The sequence below is a fragment of the Nelumbo lutea genome, chromosome 4, assembly GCF_056320005.1.
Source record: "Nelumbo lutea isolate HS-2025 chromosome 4, American lotus-T2T, whole genome shotgun sequence".
Classification (NCBI taxonomy): domain Eukaryota; kingdom Viridiplantae; phylum Streptophyta; class Magnoliopsida; order Proteales; family Nelumbonaceae; genus Nelumbo; species Nelumbo lutea.
The window spans coordinates 1,119,844-1,143,557 of NC_142687.1; the positions used below are offsets into that span (position 1 = coordinate 1,119,844).

Here is a 23,714-nt window from a genome sequence, read left to right on the forward strand (position 1 = left end):
ATTCTTGCTTATTTAAAGGGACACCCAAGCAAAGGCATACCATTTCCTGATCATGGACAGTTGAAGCTAGAGGCTCATACAGATGCTGATTGGGTAGGATGCCTTGATGACAGGAGATCTACTTCAAGAGTCTGCACCCTTGTTGGGGGTAACCTAGTCTCATGGAAAAGTAAGAAATAGACAGTGGTGGCAAGATCAAGTGTAAAAGCTGAATACAGGGAACAGGGGTGATTAACATTGCCCATAACCCAGTTCAGCATGACCGGACAAAGCACATTGAAGTGGATAGACATTTCATCAAAGAAATGGTGACTTTTGGGGAAGTTTGTCTCCCATACATTGCTTCTGATTTGCAGTTTTCTGATGTTCTTACAAAAGGTGTTACAAGGAACAAACTACAGCATGACCTACACAAGTTGGGAATGTGTGACATTTACTCCCAACTTGAGGGGGAGTGTTGAGTTGGGCCGATTTCTAGTTATTGGGCCCAATTATTTATTTTTTATTTTTAAGTTGTTAAGTTAGGAAGTTATTGGGCTTTAGGCCCATTAGTTTATGTTTTTTAAGTTGTGACTGTTCAGATACTTAAGTAGCTGAACTACTAAGGGCATTCTTGTAATCTCTTATTCTTTTAATTTGAGTATATAATACAAAGAGGGGTTGGCGGCCAGAACTAATTTAATTCTGGTGCTGAAACTCTTCATCTTCTTCTTTCTCTTCACAAGGAATTCATCTAAAACTACAATCAGTGGTCTCTACTATACTTGAGATTTATATTATATCTATTACTAAAGTTGGTTTGAAAGGCATTGGTTCAAGTTTCAAAAATTTATTTTCAATATATTTGGTTAATGATATACAATATCAAAGTCATTTTTAGTTTATTTTAGTAAAAATATATAACATTTTGATCATTTTTAGTTTAATTTATTAATGCTATTCAATATTTAATTACAATCTGAATTCGATTCAAATCCGAATATAAATGAATCAAACTTGGATCTACCCTATATCTGATCTGATCCAATCCTTCTGCAGCCCTACCTGTCAATTAGTAAGTTGTGGACCACACGAACTGTATCATTACCCATGATGTGGTCACCTACTAGGCTGACTATAACTAATCAACCAAAATATTATTATATATGCATATTTTATATCGACATGTGTTGGTTTAAGTGTTTGTGATGGCATGTGGGTGGATGGAGGCATATAAAATAGAAAGAAGGCATGAAATAGAGGGCAAAATATCAGAGGAAGAGTTTTCACTAGCTTCTTCCAACCTGTGGCATGCTTTTGTAGAGAAGTTTTTATATTGGCTTTATTGTAAAGAAGTTCCAACAAACCAGGGGACTAGACTAGCCAAGCAAGATCTCTCACTCTAGTACACAACCATCCCAGCCCTATCTCAGCCCATTTGATCTTTGTTTTTAGATAGAAAGTGGTGCATATCCATTGCACAGGGAGGGAAAGACACTAGTGATTGCCTCACATACTGACAATACTGTATATCAGTTCAGTAAAAATAAGAAAACCAAATAAAAACTTTGAAAATATAAGTGTTGGCATCAATAGATCTGTCATCTTTCCTGGAATCTTGTTTAAGGGTGCAAAATGCCAATGCTTCTTTTTGATTTATCATAGTATCATCAGCAATTCAGCATATTGCAATAAGTTTCATGCCAGTAGCCAGAATGGTGTCCAAGGTATAGGGGTTAATGTGATTATGTAACCACCTTATCTATAAGTGAATGAAACCTGGCATCGCACTGAAAGATAAGGGGAGCCGGGCAAAGGATAGTGTTTTAGTTGCCTAAATAGGCTCTTTAGTTAGCCCCAGCCTTCTTTCATAGATGTGGTCAACAATGCACTTAATTGGGTTTTAAATGGGCCTTAAATAATTGGATCATATCGGTTCATAATAAAGTCCATTCCTTTACTTGATGAAAATAATATTATAAATTTCATTTTCAACAGATACGTATAAACATGTCAAGCAAATGAAAGATAGGTTGGCTTACTCCCACCTAACCCTATTAGTTTAAATCTTACAAGTACGCCCAAAACAGTTGTTTAGCCAATTTATGAGCCAAACTGTTTGCAGATCTTGGAATCCAACAAAAAATTGATTCTAACCCACCACCACATTGGAATCACCTTCTACCACCACTTTTCTTAGATTTAATAATTTTCCCATTCTGAGACCTTGTAGGACTGCTAGCAATTCTGCACATGTAGGGTCTTATCTTTATACTTCTTATTAATCATAAAAAGGGGGCAACTTCATATACAGCACCAATGCACACAAGAGAGCACAATTAAGAAAAACTTTTAAGAATTTGGATCTTCTAACAATTCAAAATACCAAATTACACCCAATTTAGTCATTTGATGAGAGGGTGACGTAGGGTGGCCTTGCACATGATTCAATCTCTCAAATAGAATTAAATGAAAAATAAGAGAAGATAGATGGTGAATATACATCCCTAATCAAGTATTGAACCACACTGAACTCAATATGGGGCCTTTAATTAAGTCACGTCAAAGAAGGAAACAAAAATCAATATTTTATTCTAAATGTTGCAATCTCTATATACTAAACAACATAGCATATTTCAACCAAAGAATATCATTCAGGCCTTGTAGGGGATAATGGCATCAAAATTTTGGAAGATAAGCAGACAGGACAACAACCTTTTAAAGGCACCTACCCAAATACACTTAATCTAGTAACTAACAAGGATGCCACTATTCTCCAAAACAAAAACCAATGCTAACTTAAATTATCAAAAAAAATAAAAACACTGAACAATATAAAGATCTCATCTAGACTTCTCTGCTATTTGTAAACTGGCCATCATTAAATCCATATTCAAACTGTGTAACCAATGCTAGGCTCGTTGTATATAGGTAACTGAATAACCTATCTAATTATAACAAAACACCAAACAAGCAAGTTTTGTCTCCTCATCTTTAAGTCTCAACTAGAGTGAATGATTTAAGATGGATCTCTCTCACGTTTATGAGTTTAAGCTCAGTTAATTCACAATAACTTGAGAATATTAACTTCTTTGCTTCCTGCATCATAGGCTCTGGTAAACTTCTAGTAAATAAAACATCCTTGATTAGAACAGCATGTAATGATCAAAATACCCCATGATCAAATATCTGCATGTATTATGGGATTTTGAACTAATAGAAATCACTATTTGCTGATTCAGTCAAGCTTCTTGTGAGAGAAAGAGGGGGGAGGTGAAGATTTCAGCAGTAGAGAAGGAAGGAGAAGAAGAAAAGAGTAGGAGGTCAACTAGAGTTATGAGAAAGCTAACCCTAGCCACCAGCCCCTCATTATATTTATATTTAACTTAAAGATGAGATATTACAAGGATGCCCTTAGTAGGGCGGCTACCAAAACTGAATAGTCACAACTTAAAAAAATAAAAAACTAATGGGCCGAAGGCCCAACAACTTCCTAATTAAATAAAAACAAACTAAAGACAAACCGGGCAACGCAACAAAACAAACCGGCCCACTCAACACTCCCCCTCAAGATGGGAGTAAATGTCACACATTCCCAACTTGCGTAGATCAAGCTCCAGCTTGTTCTTTGCAACACCCTTTGTGAGAACATCAGCGAGCTGCAGATCATAAGCAATGTATGGAAGACAAACTTCTCCAGAAGTTACCCTTTCTCTGATAAAATGTCTATCCACTTCAATGTGCTAAGTTCGGTCATGCTAGACTGGGTTATGGGCAATGTTAATTGCTGCCTGGTTATCACAATATAGCATCATGGGTTCTTCTGCCTGTACACCAATTTCTTCTAACAGAGAACGGATCCAGAGAAGTTCTGAAACTCCATGCGCCATGGCCCTGTATTCGGCTTCAGCTCTTGATCTTGCCACCACTATTTGTTTCTTACTCTTCCATGAGACTAGGTTACCCCCAATTAGGGTGCACACTCCTGAAATTGATCTCCTGTCATCAAGGCATCCTGCCCAATCGGCATCTGTATAAGCCTCTAGTTTCAACTGTCCATGATTAGTAAATAATATGCCTCTGCCTGGATGTCCCTTCAGATAAGCAAGGATCCTGTCAACTACCTCCTAATGCTGGACTCGTGGCGCATGCATGTATTGACTTATGTAGACATGAGGAGAAACTAGTTCAGCTTACCTCTCTCCCTCTCTTCTCTCCTCTTGTCTCTCACTTGCTCTCGTTCTTGCTCAACATGGTATCAGAGCAAGTCGTCAAGGCCTGAAGGGTGGTGTCAAGCAAACAGTAGCAGATAGTCTTTTCATCTCCCAAGGTTGTATCCATCGAACTGCTAATCAGTTGTATTCAGTTCGACCCAGAAGTTGTAGAGACTTTTCATCTTCCAGCCCATAAGTGGTATTCATTGTCAATTCGACTGTAGAGAGGCTATCATCTGAGGTTCGTAGAGGGAGTTTTTGGCTTACAGAGAGGCTATCATCTAAAGTTAAAAGAGGTACTGTTCATTTACTATTCGGCTGCCCTACGAATTGACTGTTCAGCCGATTGATTGACTATTGAGGGACTTTTTTTTTAACAAAGTAGTTGTATTCAACTTTGTTTTGTAGTCCTTTACCCCTTCGATGGACTGTTGATGTCCTAAAACAGATTTTTGTATTGATCTCAGTCATTGACTGTTCAGCTACCAGACCTGCCGATTAGGGGTGTGGTGATCTTCACCTGTTTTTTCTATTCTGTTGGAGGGTCATATGACATCTATACAATTGTAGGTGATACAGACCTGATTGTGTACTGCAACTGCAGTGTTCTTTTCTTGGATTCCTACAAGACCATAGGTTAAACAACTGTAGGTCATACAAACCTGATTGTGTACTGCAACTGCAGTGTTCTCTTCTTGGATTCCTACAAGACCGTAGGTTATACAAACATGTTCCATAGGTCAAAAGGACCTGTTTCTATAATAGCCGTGTACGGAAGTACTCCTTTGGTTGCTGTTTTTTTTAAACCAGGAATCATGAGTAGTGAAGATTCAGCCTCATCTGGAGTTTCCTCAATGCCGAATGGAATGGGTGGGGGTGACCTATCCTTTCCTATGGCTGTTGTCCCTCTTGATGGTTTAAATTACCTAGAGTGGTCAAGAGGGATCAAGTTATACATCACTGCAAGAGGGAAGATAGGCTACATTAATGGGAGGATAAAAGAACCATCCTCCAGGAGTGCTGAATATGATAGATGGAATCAGGAGAACAGTATTGTTATGTCCTGGCTCTTGGTTTCCATGCAACCTCAAATCAGGAAGAATTTCATGTGGGCTGAAACTGCGAATGAAATCTGGGAACAAGCAAAGTCTACATATTTAGAATTGAGACACTATGCCAAAATTTATCAACTACAGGCAGCATCTTCTACTTGTAGACAGGGGGAAAGGTGTTTATCGGTCTATTACTCTGACTTAACATCTGCCTGGAAGGAGTTGGATCACTACCAGAGTATGGATTGGAAGTATGATGAGGATGCTAAGAAGTACAAACAGATTGTCTCCCAGCAAAGGGTGTTTGCATTCTTACATGGTATGAATCCTATGTATGAATCTATCAGAGTTCAGATTCTTAGCTCTAAGGATCTCCCTTCTGTTCAAGAAGTCTATGCTCTTGTACAATCGGATGAAAGTAGGAGAAATTTGATGAACAGCCCTGGTGGGATGCTATTGTGTTAGTTGCAAAAGGAGGTGTATCTACTGGTGGGGGATCTTCTTCCTGGAAAGGAGATCTCCAGAAAAAAACAAAAGATAAGGAAAAATTGTGGTGCACTCATTGCCAGAAACCCCGACACACCAAAGATACCTGTTGGGATCTTCATGGAAAACCAAAATGGGCTCAAGATCTGACTAAGAAGCATAGTTCAGAGGTGAATAAGTATGGGCAGCAAAATACAAAGAAACATCACATGGCCAACATGGCTACCCGGGAGCATCAGCCTACCATTTCTACTGTGACTCAGACACATCTCACTGGACCTGACCCGAGGGAGGACATTATGAATTCCTTCCGTGACCATTTAGAGCTCTATGGTAGAGCAATTCGTCAGATGGATACTCCTCCCTCAACCTCATTTGCATCTACGTCAGGTAACCCTGCCACTGCTTTCCATATTGCTTCTCACACCCATGACTCTCCATGGATCATTGATTCTGGAGCATCAAAACATATGACTGGTACGTCCTCTTACTTTCAAACCTATCACCCTCTTTCTGGAAGAGACAAGGTGAGACTAGCCGATGGATCATACTCTTCCATAGCTGGTCAAGGAACTATCTCTCTTCCTCTTGGCCTTACCCTCTCTGATGTTCTTCATGTTCCAAACTTTCCCATTAATTTGTTCTCTGTTAGTAGTGTTACTAATTCCTTGAATTGCTCAGTGACTTTTTTCCCTTCTCATTGTGTGATTCAGGATCTGGCCTCGGGGAGGACGATTGGTAGGGGTCGTATGGCTGATGGACTTTACATGCTGGAGAATAAGACTGGTCTTCATGTTACAGAGTCTATGAGTCAGTCCTGTAAGAAAAAAGTCTATTTATGGCATTGTCGTCTTGGTCATTTGTCTTTTGAGTCTTTGAAAGTTGTATTCCCAAAACTGTTTAAGTCAATGTCTGTCTCTGACTTTTCTTGTCAAACGTGACAGTTGAGTAAACATTGTAGAACTCATTTTCTTCAAAGACATAGTAAATCTGAATCTCCATTTCACATTGTTCATTCTGATGTGTGGGGCCCTATTACTTTACCATCTGAGAGTGGCTACAAGTATTTCATTACCCTCATTGATGATTATTCTAGATTTACGTGGGTATACCCAATGCGAACCAGGGAAAAGTACCAAAAATCATTCAAGATTTCCAGTGGATGATCTTCACTCAATTTCAAACTGAAATCCAAATTTTCCAATCAGATAATGCAAAAGAATTTTTTCATAGTGACCTAACGGAATTTTTTGCTTCGCACGGTTCCCTTCATCGTAGCTCTTGTGCCCGCACACCACAACAAAATGGTGTGGCCGAACGGAAGAACCGACATTTCCTTGAAGTGGCTCGAGGTTTACTACTTCATATGAATGTTCCTAAATGGTTTTGGCTTGAAGTTGTTCTTTGTTCCACTTACCTTATAAACCGTATGCCCTCTCGTCGATTAGAGTACAAAGCCCCACATCAACTTCTCTTTCCTAAGGCCCCCCTTCTTTCTATTCCTCCTCGTGTCTTTGGTTATCGATGTTTTGTCCAAAATCTGTCTCCCACCCGTGGGAAATTGGACTCTCGTGCTATACCTTGCATATTTCTTGGTTACTCTTTCACTCAAAAGGGATACCGTGTTTTTTATCCTATTTCTCGTAAATTCTATGTCTCCATGGATGTTTCTTGCTTTGAAGATGAACCTTTCTATCCCGTTTCTACTCAGGGGGAGTGTAGACATGAGGAGAAACTAGTTCAGGTTACCTCTCTGATAAAATGCTTGTCAACTTCGATGTGTTTTGTTCTATCATGTAGCACCGGATTGGCAGCAATGCTTATAGCTATTTTGTTATCACAAAATAGAGTTATAGGTTTGATTACTGGGAAACCCAACTCCCCCAACAAATTCTTTGTCCACATGCCTTCAGCAACCCTGTGGGCCATAGCACGATATTCAGCTTCAGCACTGGATCTAGCTACCACATTTTGCTTTTTACTTCTCCATGTAACAAGGTTCCCTCCTATAAATGTGCAGTAGCCACTAGTAGACTTTCTGTCACTTTGGGATCCAGCCCAATTTGCATCTGTATAAACTTCAACTTTCAAATGTCCGTGCTTTTGAAACAACAAACCAGTACCCGGATACTTCTTCAAATATCGGAGGATTCTCTCTACTGCTTCACTCACTGCATAGGAGATGTCTGGTCTTGTCATACACAAGTATAGCAGCCAACCCACAAGTCTCTGATATCTCCCAATGTCCTTTACTGGTTCACCTTCTGTTGCACTGATTTTATGGTTCTGATCAATAAGGGTGCTAATTGCCTTTGTTCCAAGCTTCCCTGTCTCTTGAAGAAGGTCCAAGACATACTTCCTTTGAGAGATAAAAATTCCATGTTTCGATCTTGCAAGATCCTCAATTTCAAATTCCTTATGTAGGTTCCTCTTCAGACTATCAATCTCACTCAAATCATTCCTAGTGACAACAATATCATCCACATAAACAATTAGGACTGACACCAAAGATCCCCTGCGCTTCACAAACAAAGTGTGATCGGGTTGAGTTTGAGTGTAGTCAAAATCAATCAAGGCCTTTCTGAATCTGTCAAACCATGCTCTAGGAGATTGTTTCAAGTCATATAGTGACTTCTTACGCTTGCATACCTTTCCCTTTTCAGTATCATTGTAGAAACCAACAGGAAGATCCATATACACCTCTTCTTGCAGATCCCCATTTAGGATAGCACTCTTCACATCCAGTTGAAACAAAGGCCAAGGGTATGAGGCAGCAAGGGAAAGGAGTATCCGAACGGAGGTCATCTTTGCAAATGGCGCAAGGTCTCTAAATAATCAATGCCATAGGTCTATGTGTATCCTTTTAAGACAAGTCTTGCCTTGTACCTCTCTATACTTCCATCTACCTTATATTTTACTGTGTAAACCCATCTGCATCCAACTGTCTCCTTGCCTTCTGGTAGGTCCACAATGTCCCATGTCTGATTCTTAATCAAAGCTTCCATCTCTTCCTGCATAGATGTCTTCCACTCAGGTTTGGAGAAAGCCTCACTAACACCTTTGGGTATAGACACTGAATCAAGAGAAGAGAGAAAAGCACGGTAGGAAGGAGAAAGTCCACTGTAGGATAAGTACTGTGAAATACAATGAGCAGTACACTTTCTCTTCCCTTTTCTAAGAGCAATAGGGAGATCAAGGTTATTGGTAACAAAGTTATTAGGATCAATGAGAATTGAAATAGTAGCGGGATCAAAAGGAATACCTGAATCCATATCAGCCAAATCTGGAGTCTCCAAGGGATCAACAGGAAGTGGTGTGAGTTCTGTTGTAGTGGAATCAACCGCCTTGTGAAGTCTTTGTCATGAGTAATGCTGAGAAACAAAGCGCAAAGGAAGTGGCAAGGTAGGTGGCACCGGGTTGTGGTCAAGCACAGGAGGTGACATAGGGACTAGAACTGGGAAAGGGATAGACTGCTGACTTATTTCCCCAAAACACTCCCTCTGAGAAGGATTCTGTAAGAAGAAGTACGTGGATTCAAAAAAAGTGACATCCATGGTAACATATCGGTTCCCAGAGACTGGATCATAGCAGTGGTACCCTTTCTGATTCTCTACATATCCAAGGAAGACACACGTCTTTGCCTTGGGATCAAGCTTCGAGCAGTGAGGACCAAGGATGTGTGCAAAGCAGACACACCCAAACACCCTGAGAGGAACATGAAACATCTCCCCCTGAGGAAAAAGAAGGCTCAATGGAGTGTTGAATCCAAGTATACAAGAAGGTACCCTGTTAATCAGATATACTGCTGTGAGAACTGCATCACCCCAAAACCGAACTGGAACTGTAGATGTGATCATCATGCTTCTTGTGGTCTCAACAATGTGTCTGTTCTTCCTTTCTACAACACCATTCTGTTGTGGACTGTAGGAGCAGCTGCTCTGATAGACAACACCATATTCTAACAAGTATAAGGCAAGATGTCTTTCAAAATATTCCTTGGCATTGTCAGATCTAATCACCTTTATTCTTGTTCCAAACTGTGTTAGTACCATCTGATGAAATTGCCGCACCAAGGATGGTACTTCATCGCGGGATTTCATCAGGTAAATCCAAGAGTATCGAGAGAAATCATCCACAAATAGGAGAAAATAGTGATAGCCTCCCATAGAAGGAACATGGTAAGGACCCCACACATCCGAATGAATAACATCAAAAGAAGAAGAACATCTTTTATTACTAGATTTAAAAGAATGTCTACAATGCTTTCCAAGTTGACAACCTTCACACTCCAGACTTGACAGACTAACAGACTCAAAAAGTTTTGGAAACAAAGAACTCAAAAAAGAAAAAGACAAATGGCCCAAACGATTATGCCAAAGCATAATCTGACTCAAAGATCCTGACTCACTGTCCTTGCTAACATGATGACTCTGGTGAGGGGGAACATCCAGGAGGTAGATTCTATTCGCTTCACGACCACTCTCAATCGTCCTCTTTAAATCCAGATCCTGCAAAATACAACGTCCAGGAGAAAAAATTACTAAGCAGTTCAAATTCTTAGTCAAACTACTAACAGATAACAAATTTGTGCTCAATCTGGGAACATGAAGGACAGAAGGTAAACAAATAGAATCATTAATCTTGACAGATCCCTTCCCAGCAATAGGAACATGGGATCCATCAGCTGTGGAGACCCTATCTCTGCCAGAACAGAGCTGGTAAAAGGAAAAAATAGTGGAGCTATGGATCATGTGCTCTGAGGCTCCAGAATCTATAATCCAAGGAGGTCCCTCCTTACCTGAAGTGGAAACATAATTTGCAGTGACGTGTGAACTACCTGTGTGAGCAAAGGAGGTAGAGTGAGCTCCACCAGTGCCACCTGTACCTTGTTGTCCGCTTGCGGCTGAACTGGAACTAGTTGTATCCCGTTGGTTTAGAAGTAGATGTGATCATCATGCTTCTTGTGGTCTCAACAATGTGTCTGTTCTTCCTTTCTACAACACCATTCTGTTGTGGACTGTAGGAGCAGCTGCTCTGATAGACAACACCATATTCTAACAAGTATAAGGCAAGATGTCTTTCAAAATATTCCTTGGCATTGTCAGATCTAATCACCTTTATTCTTGTTCCAAACTGTGTTAGTACCATCTGATGAAATTGCCGCACCAAGGATGGTACTTCATCGCGGGATTTCATCAGGTAAATCCAAGAGTATCGAGAGAAATCATCCACAAATAGGAGAAAATAGTGATAGCCTCCCATAGAAGGAACATGGTAAGGACCCCACACATCCGAATGAATAACATCAAAAGAAGAAGAACATCTTTTATTACTAGATTTAAAAGAATGTCTACAATGCTTTCCAAGTTGACAACCTTCACACTCCAGACTTGACAGACTAACAGACTCAAAAAGTTTTGGAAACAAAGAACTCAAAAAAGAAAAAGACAAATGGCCCAAACGATTATGCCAAAGCATAATCTGACTCAAAGATCCTGACTCACTGTCCTTGCTAACATGATGACTCTGGTGAGGGGGAACATCCAGGAGGTAGATTCTATTCGCTTCACGACCACTCTCAATCGTCCTCTTTAAATCCAGATCCTGCAAAATACAACGTCCAGGAGAAAAAATTACTAAGCAGTTCAAATTCTTAGTCAAACTACTAACAGATAACAAATTTGTGCTCAATCTGGGAACATGAAGGACAGAAGGTAAACAAATAGAATCATTAATCTTGACAGATCCCTTCCCAGCAATAGGAACATGGGATCCATCAGCTGTGGAGACCCTATCTCTGCCAGAACAGAGCTGGTAAAAGGAAAAAATAGTGGAGCTATGGATCATGTGCTCTGAGGCTCCAGAATCTATAATCCAAGGAGGTCCCTCCTTACCTGAAGTGGAAACATAATTTGCAGTGACGTGTGAACTACCTGTGTGAGCAAAGGAGGTAGAGTGAGCTCCACCAGTGCCACCTGTACCTTGTTGTCCGCTTGCGGCTGAACTGGAACTAGTTGTATCCCGTTGGTTTAGAAGTAGCCCATACCTCTCAAGTTCGGCCCTTACTGTAGTAGTTGCAACAGACTCCAAAGCAGCTATAGTAGGAGGGGCCAGAGTGTCATCGGTAACTGCCATGTGCGCATTTCCCTTCTTATTTCTCAATCTAGTCGGCACAAGATGTGGGTGAAGCTTCCAACAAGTATCTCTTGTATGTTTAGGCTTCTTACAGTAGTCACAAACCAAGTCTCTTTTGTCTTCCTTCTTGATTTCACCGCCACTTTGTTTAGGTTTCACAGCACTTACCATGGCAGACTGATAAGAAATTTGGGTTTTCATCATCACATCCCTCCTGCACTCCTCCCCTGACACAAAAGCATATGCTTGGGAGAGAGTGACACTATCCCTGGAAAGAAGATGTTGTCATGCAATATCATACTCAGGGTTAAGGCCAACAAGGAATTCAAACACCTTATACTTCTCTAAATGTCTCTGATAGGTAGTTGCATCCTTGGTGGTTTCCCAAGCAAAGGTCTCCAAATGGTCAATCTCCTGCCGCAAGGTCTTAAGGGCTGAAAAATAGGCTGCAACTGATCTATCTCCCTGCCTAGTAGCAATAATTTGATTTCTCAATTGATAAGCCCTAGCAACATTCTCCCTTTGTGAATAGGTTTCTGCAACCCCATCCCATATCTCCTTAGCAGTGTTTACCCATAAGAAATTTTTACTTATATGTGGCAACATGGAATTACACAGCCAAGTCATCACCATATAATTTTCCTGCACCCACCGGGAGTTTCTAGTTTTGGGTTTCACCTCTTCACTAGTGATATACCCTAATTTCCCACGAGCCCCAATGGCCATCTTTGCAGATTATGACCATTCCAAGTAGTTTGCACCATCCAACCTAACTGTAGTAATGGTTCTAGCCTAGAAGGGGTCTCCAACACCCCCTCCCACTGGTCTCATTTCACTCCCAAGCTTATTTTCAACTCTATGGCCCTCCATGCTTCTCAAAAAAGGTAAAGAAAATAACTAAAAATTGCAGCAATATCAAACAAGACACCTTTTGGAACCAACAACACTTTCTTGGTGTCCTGAGCTTTCTTCCCACAAAAGATTCCTTTTCTGTGGGATGGGAGAAGAGAGAGAAAAGACAACCGCCCTCTCTAGAAGCCTCCAAACCACGTGGGACTTGAATCACCCCTTACAAAAAACTCCAAGGAACCCTAAAAAATTAGAGTGCCACTTCCTAGGTCAAAATTGAAGAGTCTAGCAAAAACATGACGCTTCTCCTTTCTCCAGTTTTTCCTGATTCTGATCTAAAACCCTAGACCAGCTACAGGGCACATAGATCCATCAAGAAAATCAAAAAACTGGGCTTACCTGAGAGCTTCAATCAGCCTCTTAAATCACCATGCAGTCGGCCGATCTAGGGCTGCATGAGAGAACAACTTTAAGAACTTCAACTTGCTCTGATACCAAGTAGAAATCACTATTTGCTGATTCAGTCAAGCTTCTTGTGAGAGAAAGAGGGAGGAGGTGAAGATTTCAGCAGTAGAGAATGAAGGAGAAGAAGAAAAGAGTAGGAGGTCAACTAGACTTATGAGAAAGTTAACCTTAGCCGCCAGCCTCTCATTATATTTATATTTAACTTAAAGATGAGATATTACAAGGATGCCCTTAGTAGGGCAACTACCAAAACTGAATAGTCACAACTTAAAAAAATAAAAAACTAATGGGCCGAAGGCCCAACAACTTCCTAATTAAATAAAAACAAACTAAAGACAAACCGGACCACTCAACAAAACAAACCGGCCCACTCAACAGAACTCAACTTCAGACCCAATAATTGTATTATGAGATTAAAAAAAAAAAAAAAGCAGATTAACTCTATCACCATGCAAAACCTACACCTATGTCCCAGCAGGTGCTTGTTTTTATGGTAGGCAGCAACCTAGAACCCAATGTCATAATTGGGTGTCTCATCTGGGCAAAAATAAGGAAAATTATTGTCATCATTATTCTGTTCAGCAAGAGGACTCAATCTCAAGTAGGACATTACAAAGGCCCATTTCCAACTGGATAAAAAATTCAAAGAAATCGGATAAAATATTCTAAACTAATGACACAGTCAAAGTATCTTAACTCAATCTCTTGCTTTAATCATTCTCAGCTTTCAAGCAGTTGGTTAAGTTTCTCCAAGTACTTGGCTAGGTTTTTCAGAAACCCATATAACTCCTTGGTTCAATAAGATTCTTAATCTCATTTAACTAAGAGGTGAGATGCTATAACACAATTTGAATCCAACACAGTAAAGTACTTAATTTAAAAGTACCATTCAAATATGTAAAGGTGCACAGACATGTATCTCTAAAATTTGATCAGAGAGTAGCGCTTGAACATTTAATGGAAGAGAGAAACATAAGAATATGTAATATTGGCCCCTTAATGATATTCAGATAAAAATACCTGCTTTACAATCTCTTTGCGGACAAACTTGTGATGTTCAGGTGACTTGTGCAACTGGTCTGAAAGCGCACGGAACTGCAAAACAGGGAAATAAAAACAAAAATACTTAAAGGAATGCAAATTGATTTCATAAAACATCCCTTTAGTGATAAAGGACAAGGACCTGACAATTGCCATCCCCAGAGACCTTCACTTCATATAAGCCATAAACATTTAGCCTGTAATGAGAAAATAATGGCTTAGCACATTACCTATCACAGAAAATCAACAAAATAAAATATTAGTCAAGGAAGCTAGCAACTTTACAAATAATGAATAATAGAAATGAATTGAACAGTTGCAGCATGTTACTTGAAATGCTCTGTATATGCCTATAATGCATTAGACAAATGAAAATTGCACATTGAGCAAAAGTTCATTTAGACCATGTAAACTTAAGAATTCCCATTTTATAAAGGTCTATACTTATTGAAACAATTAGACTTAAAAATCTTGATATTTGGAAAAATTGAATTTAGAATAATGGTTATCTTGCTAACATTAAGATTCAAATCCCACGGAGCATATCTGATCTTCCAACAAGTACAGTGAAAATCTTTCAGTTACCCTCTGAAACCAAAGGGCCTAATAGAGCAAGGGGAAGAGCAAACAAAATGATCTGAGGAGTTACAATTTGACAGAAACCATAGCTCTCAAAAGAGCACAATGGCAGAATGGGATTCATGTAGCCAACCCCAAACAATTAAGATTAGTGTTGAGTTGAGTACTGAAATATTTATCATGTTACTAGAGTGACAATTATTTATTTGACAATTACAGAGTAAAAATGATACTGATGTTAGATTAAACTTGAAACAAATACATCTTAACACATATAGGGGCTTTAGATTAAAATTTTAAACAAAATGTACAGAATGACAGTACATGTAAAGCAGAGATACATTTAATAAAAGAAGTAAACTCACTGGAACATTGAACCCCTACGCATCTGTAAAATTGATTTAAATGCAATGCCAATTAAATATTCTTATTTTCATCATTGACACAAATAGTGGTTGTTGCTATAAGCCAAACAGTCTTTTTACTGAAAAGGTGAACTTTAAAATGGCATAAATATTACTTTTAAATTCAAAAAGTTGTGTACATAAAAGATTAACAGTCCATGGCTTTTGTTGAAGATTAATTAGTTTTATGATGTTTTTCTAAGTAGATGTTTTATGTTAGTTGTTAGATAGGAGGTGGGGACCACAGTAGTTATGTGAGTCCAAAATTTATTATGTTTTTGAGTGCTATATATGCTGTTTATGTTTTGCCGCCCTATAAGGGCGTAGTTGTCTTTGTACTGTTCTATTATTTTAGTATAAATAATAAGTGAAGGGGGCAGCTAGATTATTGCTCTCTTTTCTTTTCAACTTCTCTTCTTCTCCTTCTCTCTTCAAGAAACTACTTTCTTTCATATTTTTTAATTCAGCAGATTCCTACTTGGTATCAAAGTATCGGCTAGGGTTTCTTGAAGCATTCTCATGCAGCCCTAGATCAGCCGACTGCACGAAGTAGTAAAGGGCTGATCGATCTGCTATAGATTGCCCAGTTCTTGGAGTTTTTGGTGGGATCTAGACATCAGGAAGGTGATCTGCTGTTTGGCATCAAAATCAAGAAGAACTGGAGTACAAGGAGGAGTCCCAAAAAAGTTGGACTCTTTGTTTTTGATCTGATCTTGGGTGCCTAGGTATTGTTAGTTTTCTTTTGATTTTCTGAAGAGGGTGGTTTGGTTTCTGGAATTTTCTAGGCCTCCTGGAGTGATCGATTCACTTTTCTCTCTGTTGGGAGGCGTGGGAAGGAGAGAGATTTCCCTTCAGCTAGGGTTTTCTTCTTCCGGAAGGATTGGTTTCTGTAGAGAAGATGGGCCGAATGGCCCATAGACTGTCATTTCATGTTATGTTATGTTTCTCTCTCTGTTGTGGGCCTGGGCCTTATTCTGGGCCCATACTCTGTAATATTCTGTTTTTTTGTATTTTCCTGCTCACTCAAGGGCCTCTCTGTAATTTGTCAAAGATTAACTTATTAATAAGATGTTTAGAGTGTTAGAGAGGAGTAATGTTCGAACCTCTTATTCTCTAACACTCATTGCCGCCAGCTCTCTCTTCTCTTCCTCTCTTGTTTGTTCATTTTCTGCTTTGCATCTAATCTCAAACAGTTCCATACATCAAGTGGGCTGTTTTTCAACTTGGTATCAGAGCGGGCCATTGCTTGGCGTGTCCCTCATGTGGTTCTAGTTCAGCCAACTACATGAGGAGGTTCTAGGGCTGAAAGTTTACAGTCATCCGCCTAGTTCTTGGAGGTCATTGGAGGGTGCCCAAGTTTCTATACACTTGGAGAAGGGTTCGGTGACCAGGAAGAATCAGAGAGCAAGTTGTTTGGCCTGATTTGAAATCAGAGAAAAGGACTTTCGAAGTTATCTCAGAGAACAAGTGTTCGGCCTGGTTTATAGTTCAAACCAGAGACTCTCTTGCTGTAAGTCGTTTCTCAGTCCTTTGCTGAGTTATTTTTTGTTGTTTGGGAGGACTATTAAAGCATTCAAAGCCCACATACATTCGGCCCACTGTTGCTGGACTGTTTTTCTGGGTTGTTTTTGAAGTGCTATTCGGCTGATTATTGGACTGCCGAGCTGCTGAAATTGATCTAAAACTAAGTGGCACTAGTCTCATCTTCATCCCAGCCTCTTCTTGGACCTATACTGAACACCTTGAAGTGATTTCTTCTAGTTAACAGTAGGCTGTTAACTACTGCACACTGAGTGTTCGACAAAAGGTCTCTTAAGGACTGTAGCCCTGTTTTCTTCTCTTTGGGACAACGGCTGTTGAGAACCTGAAATACCTTGTGATTGGAGGTTTGTTGGGTGTCCTTTAAAGGGTGAAACAGTAAAGAAAAAACTACCACCGAACTGGACTATCACAGTTATCAAGTCTGAACTGATTCTGTGAGCTAGTTGTTGTTGCCTATTCAGCTCAAACTAAACTCATCAAGACCCCAGTACCTTGAGAAACCTATTAAAATCCTAATTGGAGCCTTTACATGATGGATTTCCCAAGCCTTGAAAACAAGAATGCTGCTGAATATGGACAGATTTTGGGAACCCCAACTGATTCTATGCTGGCTGTAACTACAGTTAAGCTTGATGGGACCAACTACTTGGCTTGGTCACAATCAGTGAAAATCCACATTTGTAGCAAAGGAAAATGGGGTTTTATTTCTGGGAGCAAGAAAGCTCCTCCAGAGGATGATCCATCTTATGAGAGATGGGTACAAGAAAACTACACAGTGATTGGGTGGCTTGTGAACTCAATGCAGCCACAGATTAGTCAGCATTATCTGTGGATGAACTCGGCTAAAGAAATCTGGGATAGTGTTGCAGAAACTTACTCCCAGAAGTTGAATGTTGCCAGAGCTTACAAACTGAGAAGTGATGTGAAGAATCTAAGACAGAGGGAGAAGTCACTTGCAGCATACTTCTCAACCCTAAAATCTATATGGCAAGAGATTGATTTGATAGAGGCCGTGACATGGGATACTCCTAAGGATGCTGAAACATATAGGAAATTGGTGGAAAGGAATAGGGTCTTTGAGTTCTTGACAGGGCTGAATTCTGAATATGACATTACAAAGCAAAACATCTTGTCCAAGGAAGATGTTTCATTGTCTCAAGCATATACTTTGGTCAGCAGTGAAGAAAGTAGGAGGCAAGTGCAGGTTCAAGGGGTCAGTATCAATGACCATTTTGCAAACATGGGAATCAAACCCAAAGGGGTTACAGGAGCTCCCAGTGGCACAGGAAAGAAGGAGGTGGTGTGTGAATATTGCAAGAAGCCGAAACACACTAAGGACAAGTGCTGGAAATTGCATCCCAGTCTTGTCCCTATTCGATTCCAGAAGAAGAATGACAGTAGAAAGACAGGAAGTGCACATACAGCCACAAGTACAGATACAGAGTTTGAGTCTACAAGTGCACAATTGGCAGCCATAAAAGCTGAATATGAGAAGTTTGGAAGGATGATTAGCCAGCTTGAAGGTGTAACTTCATCATCCAACCCTTCTGGAAGTCCAGCCACCACTGCATTTGCTCACTCAGGTATAAGGGCTTCTGCTAACCATGCATCTACCTCAGGTAATCCCAAGACCCCTTGGATCATTGACTCAGGTGCTTCTGATCACATGACCAACCTTTCCACTTTGTTTGTGTCATATGATTTGCTTCCTGGTCGTGACAAAATCACCTTAGCTGATGGTTCTCTTGCCCCTATTTCTGGCAAGGGAACTGTCAAGCCTACAGACTCTTTACTCTTATCTTCCACTCTTCATGTACCTAAGTTAAATAACAATTTGTTATCTGTAAGTAGCTTGACCAAGTCATTGAATTGTTGTGTAACATTTTTCCCTTCTCACTGTGTGTTTCAGGACCTGAAGTCTCGGAAGGTGATTGGGAGTGGCCATGAAGCGAATGGAATATACTTGTTCGACACCCCTGGCCAATGCTTTGATCATCCCAAGAATGTTGCTTTTGGTTCTACTTCTTCAAAGTCTGTTAGTCAAATTATGTTGAGTCATTGTCGGTTGGGTCATTTACCTTTTTCTGCTTTAAGTCATTTGCTTCCCAAACTGTTTAAGGGAGTCAGTGTGTCCAGTCTCAATTGTGAGTCATGTCAATTGTCAAAGCATTGTAGAAAAAATTACCCTGTGAGCAATAAAAGATCCTCTTTTCTTTTTCATATTGTACACTCTGATGTGTGGGGGCCTTACCACTTATCCTCTATGGGGGGCTACAAATACTTTATCCTGTTTATTGATGACTTTTCTAGATTCACTTGGATATACTTAATGAAATCCCGAGACGAAGTCCCGAGACTTGTGAGGCAATTTCATGAGCTTATTTTAACTCAATTTGGTACCAGAATTAAGGTTTTCAGATCTGACAATGCAAAAGAGTATTTTGAGAAGAGCTTATCCTTGTATCTCACTGACATGGGGGTTATTCACCAAAGCTCCTGTGTTAGAACCCCTGAACAAAATGGAGTTGCTGAGAGGAAAAATAGACATATTGTTGAAGTTGCAAGGAGCCTTTTATTTGCCTCACATGTTCCCACAAGATTTTGGGGTGATGCTGTACTTACTGCTACCTATCTCATAAACCGTATGCCATCCAGGGTTTTAGGGTTTAAATCCCCCTTCAGTATTCTTCATCCAGATAAGGATCTCTTCCCAATTCCTCTTCGTGTGTTTGGTTGTACCTGTTATATTCACATTCCAAGTGTGCAGAGACACAAGTTTGAACTAAAAGCCCACAAATGCATCTTCCTTGGTTACTCCCCCACACAAAAGGGTTATTGTTGTTTTGATCCAAAGGCTGGCACCAGACATGTCTCTATGGATGTTACCTTTGATGAACTTTCTCCTTTTTATGGTTCCTCTCAGGAAGGACATTGTCAACAGGGGGAGAGTCTGTCACAAGTTTTTGTTCTTCCCCTTCCTGTCCCAGTTCAGTCTCTTGACAAATTTGTATCCTCACAAAATGAATCAAAGGAGGATCAGCCACTTCATTCCTCTTGTCCTAGTGCTCCTATTTCTTTACCTCCTCGTCCTACCCATAATCCCAAAGTGTATCAAAGGCAGAGATCCAGGAATGAGCAAGTGGTTTCCCTTACAACAGATGAGGCTCATACCCTCCCAATCACAGATGAGATAACAGGTATTGCTTCAGCTCCCTTGGAATCCCCCTTCCCAGATCTTGATGTCCCCATTGCAGTTAGGAAAGGAAAGCGGAAGTGCACTGCACACTGCATTTCCAAACACCTTTCTTATGACCTACTTTCCCCTTCATATTGTGCCTACCTCTCTTCAGTTGCTTCTAACCCCATTCCTAGGTCTGTATCAGAAGCTCTTGGGATTCCAGAATGGAGAGATGCCATGCAGGCTGAAATAGATGCTCTACATGAAAATGGTACTTGGGAGGTGGTGGATTTGCCTGAAGGGAAGGATCCAGTTGGATGCAAGTGGGTTTTTACCATTAAATACAGGGCAGATGGGATTATTGAGAGGTACAAGGCCAGACATGTTGCAAAGGGCTACACACAGACATATGGGATTGACTATCTGGAGACTTTTGCCCCTATTGCTAAGATGACATCTGTGAGGGTTCTTTTATCTCTGGCAGCTCACTTTGATTGGCCTCTCTATCAGTTAGATGTAAAGTATGCATTTCTGAATGGTGACTTACATGAGGAGGTCTACATGTGTCTTCCTCCAGGAATGTATGGGAAAGATATGCAAGAAAAGGTATGTAAACTGAAGAAATCTCTTTATGGCCTCAAACAATCTCCTAGAGCCTGGTTTGAGAGATTTAGAGCTGCACTTGTTAAATTCGGCTATGTTCAGACACAGTCAGATCATACTCTTTTTGTGAAGAAAAGTGGGTCTCTAGCAGTGTATCTCATTGTGTATGTTGATGACATTATTGTGACTGGTGATGATGCCTCAGGCATTCTGGGCCTTTAAGTCTTTCCTCCATACAGAATTTGAGATTAAGGATCTGGGGGAGTTGAGATATTTCCTTGGCATAGAAGTTGCCAGATCCAGGGATGGGATTCTTATTTCCCAGAGGAAATATGTCCTTGATTTGTTGTCTGAAACTGGAAAATTGGGTGCAAGACCAGCTGCAACTCCTATTGATATGAGTCACAAACTTTCAGCTTCGGATGGAACTTTGTTGGAAGACAAAGGGGTCTTTCAGAGACTTCTTGGGAAGCTTTTGTACCTGTGCATGACCAAGCCAGATATTGCGTATGATGTCGGTTGCATTAGCCAGTTCATGCATGCTCCTAGAGATACCCATATGGCAGCAGCAGAACGGATTTTGTGCTATGTGAAAGGCTCTCCAGGAAAAGGAATTCTATTTGCCAAACATGGTCATCTGAAACTTGAAGCCTATACTGATGTTGATTGGGCTGAAAATATTGATGATAGAAGATCTACTTCAGGGTATTGCAGTCTGGTGGCTGGTAATGTTGTCTCTTTGAGGAGTAAGAAACAAACAGTTGTGGCTCGATCCTCCGCAGAAGCAGAATATAGAGCCATGGCACATGGAGTCTCAGAATTGTTGTGGCTAAGGTCCTTAATGGAAGAACTTGGGGTAGATCATGACAAACCCATGATGTTGTACTGTGATAATCAGGCTGCCATCAACATTGCTCACAACCCGGTACAACATGATAGAACCAAACATATTGAGGTTGATAGACACTTTATTCGTGAAAGAGTCTCCTCCGGTGAAGTGTGTCTTCCATTCATTACTTCTGAAGGACAATTGGCAGATTTTCTCACCAAGGGCATTTCCAAGGCAAGACTTCAACATGACACTGGCAAGCTGGGCATGATTAACATCTATGCTCAGCTTGAGGGGGAGTGTAGAGAAGATGGGCCGAATGGCCCATAGACTGTCATTTCATGTTATGTTATGTTTCTCTCTCTGTTGTGGGCCTGGGCCTTATTCTGGGCCCATACTCTATAATATTCTGTTTTTTTGTATTTTCCTGCTCACTCAAGGGCCTCTCTGTAATTTGTCAAAGATTAACTTATTAATAAGATGTTTAGAGTGTTAGAGAGGAGTAATGCTCGAACCTCTTACTCTCTAACACTCATTGCCGCCAGCTCTCTCTTCTCTTCCTCTCTTGTTTGTTCATTTTCTGGTTTGCATCTAATCTCAAACAGTTCCATACATCAAGTGGGTTGTTTTTCAACTGTTTCTGTGTGTGATATTGAATTATTTTTTGAAGGTCTCCAATCTATTTTTTTTCTTACTATTGAACTGTTTGAAGTAAAATGGAGAGTTTGAATACCGAGATGAAATCTACCGATACTGTGGGACTGGGTGTTGGAGGTAATAGTGATGTTTTTGGGTCTGGAATCATTACTACAATAAAACTTGATGGTACAAATTATTTGGAGTGGGCACAATCAGCTAAGATGGCTATTGGTGCCCGTGGAAAATTAGGGTATCTCACTGGGGAGGAGAAGAAACTTGATACAGACTCTTCCTGATGAGTGCAAGAGAATTACATGGTAATGTCCTGGCTGTGTAATTCTATGTTACCTCATATTGCAAAAAATTTCCTATGGGCTAATACTGTTAAGGAGATTTGGGATGGAGTGACTGAAACCTACTCTCAGAAGCAAAATGAAGGCAGAGCCTATTAGTTAAGAAATCAGGTGATAAGTATGAAATAGGGAGAAAAACCTCTTGCTATGTATTTCTCCATGCTGAAACCCTATGGTAGGAAATAGATCACTTATAAACTGTGGTATGGAAAAGTGTAAATGATGCAGCAACTTATCACAGACTGGTAGAGAGGAATAAGGTTTTTAAGTTCTTGGTAGGGCTGAACCCTGAATTTGACATTGCTAGGCAACATATTCTTTCTAGGGAGGGTGTGACACTCTCTCAGGCCTATGCTTTTGTCTCTGGAGAGGAGAGTAGGAGGAATGTAATGCTGAGGCAGCCTGGGATTGACCAGTCGGCTATCGTTGGTACAACAAAACCTAAGCTGAATGGAGACAAGGGAGTAGTGAGACTAGAAGGGAAGATAAGAAGGACTTGGTGTGTGATTATTGCAAAAAGCCTAAGCATACCAGGGACACTTGTTGGAAGCTTCATCCAAATCTTATGCCTGCTCGAATAAAAAACAAGAAGGGGAATGCAAATGTAGCCACTACAGGAGACTCTTCAGCCCCTCTCTCCCAAACTGATTGGGAATCCATTGCAGTAGCAGCAGTGATAACAGAATTGGAGAGGTTTGGATAGCTTATGAGTAAGAAAGATTCACCCGGCTCTAGACTTCCAGATGGGCAGCAAAATGCAGGAACCAACTACACCACTTCCTTTGCACATACAGGTAGTTCATATGCAACTGCAAATCTTGCATCCACTTCAGGTAAGGAGGGAACTTCCTGGATTATAGACTCAGGAGCTTCTGAGCATACGACTAATGCCCCTACCATTTTCAGTTCCTATCAGTTGTGATCTAGTAGAGACAGTCTATACAGCAGATGGTTCACATATAACCATTGCTAGGAAGGGGATAGTTAGAGTGACCAATGATATAACTCTGTCTTCTGTTTTACATGTCCTTAGACTTCATACCAACTTACTGTCTGTTAGTTCTTTGACAAAATATTTGAATTGTTTTGTGACCTTTTTTTCCTGGTAATTGTGTTTTGCAGGATATGGAGTCAAAGAAGATGATTGGGAGTGGTCGTGAGGTGAATGGAGTCTACCTTCTGGATGAGATTCCGAGACATTAGGGCCATCATGTTAGCAGCAACAGTAGTAGTGGGTCAAAGTCAGCGAACCAGATTATGCTTTGGCACAATTGCTTGGGACATCTTTCTTTTAGTTCTTTAAAATGTCTTTTCCCAAAATTGTAGTCTATTCAATTATCTATTTTGGAGTGTAAGAGTTGTCAGT

The 23,714-nt window shown here is 40.3% G+C and overlaps 1 protein-coding gene across 3 annotated transcripts in view; it reads right to left on the bottom strand.

The window, feature by feature from the left end:
• Window positions 1-23,714, bottom strand: part of LOC148853299 (OVARIAN TUMOR DOMAIN-containing deubiquitinating enzyme 12-like) — a 63,680-nt gene that overhangs the window by 14,429 nt on the left and 25,537 nt on the right. For all 3 annotated transcript variants that reach the window (XM_088985430.1, XM_088985432.1, XM_088985431.1), the window contains exons 4-5: window positions 14,364-14,418; window positions 14,201-14,275 (exon numbers count right to left, since the gene is read on the bottom strand). In XM_088985430.1, coding sequence (XP_088841556.1) covers window positions 14,201-14,275; window positions 14,364-14,418 — 130 coding nt within the window. The remainder of the gene's footprint in view (window positions 1-14,200; window positions 14,276-14,363; window positions 14,419-23,714) is intronic.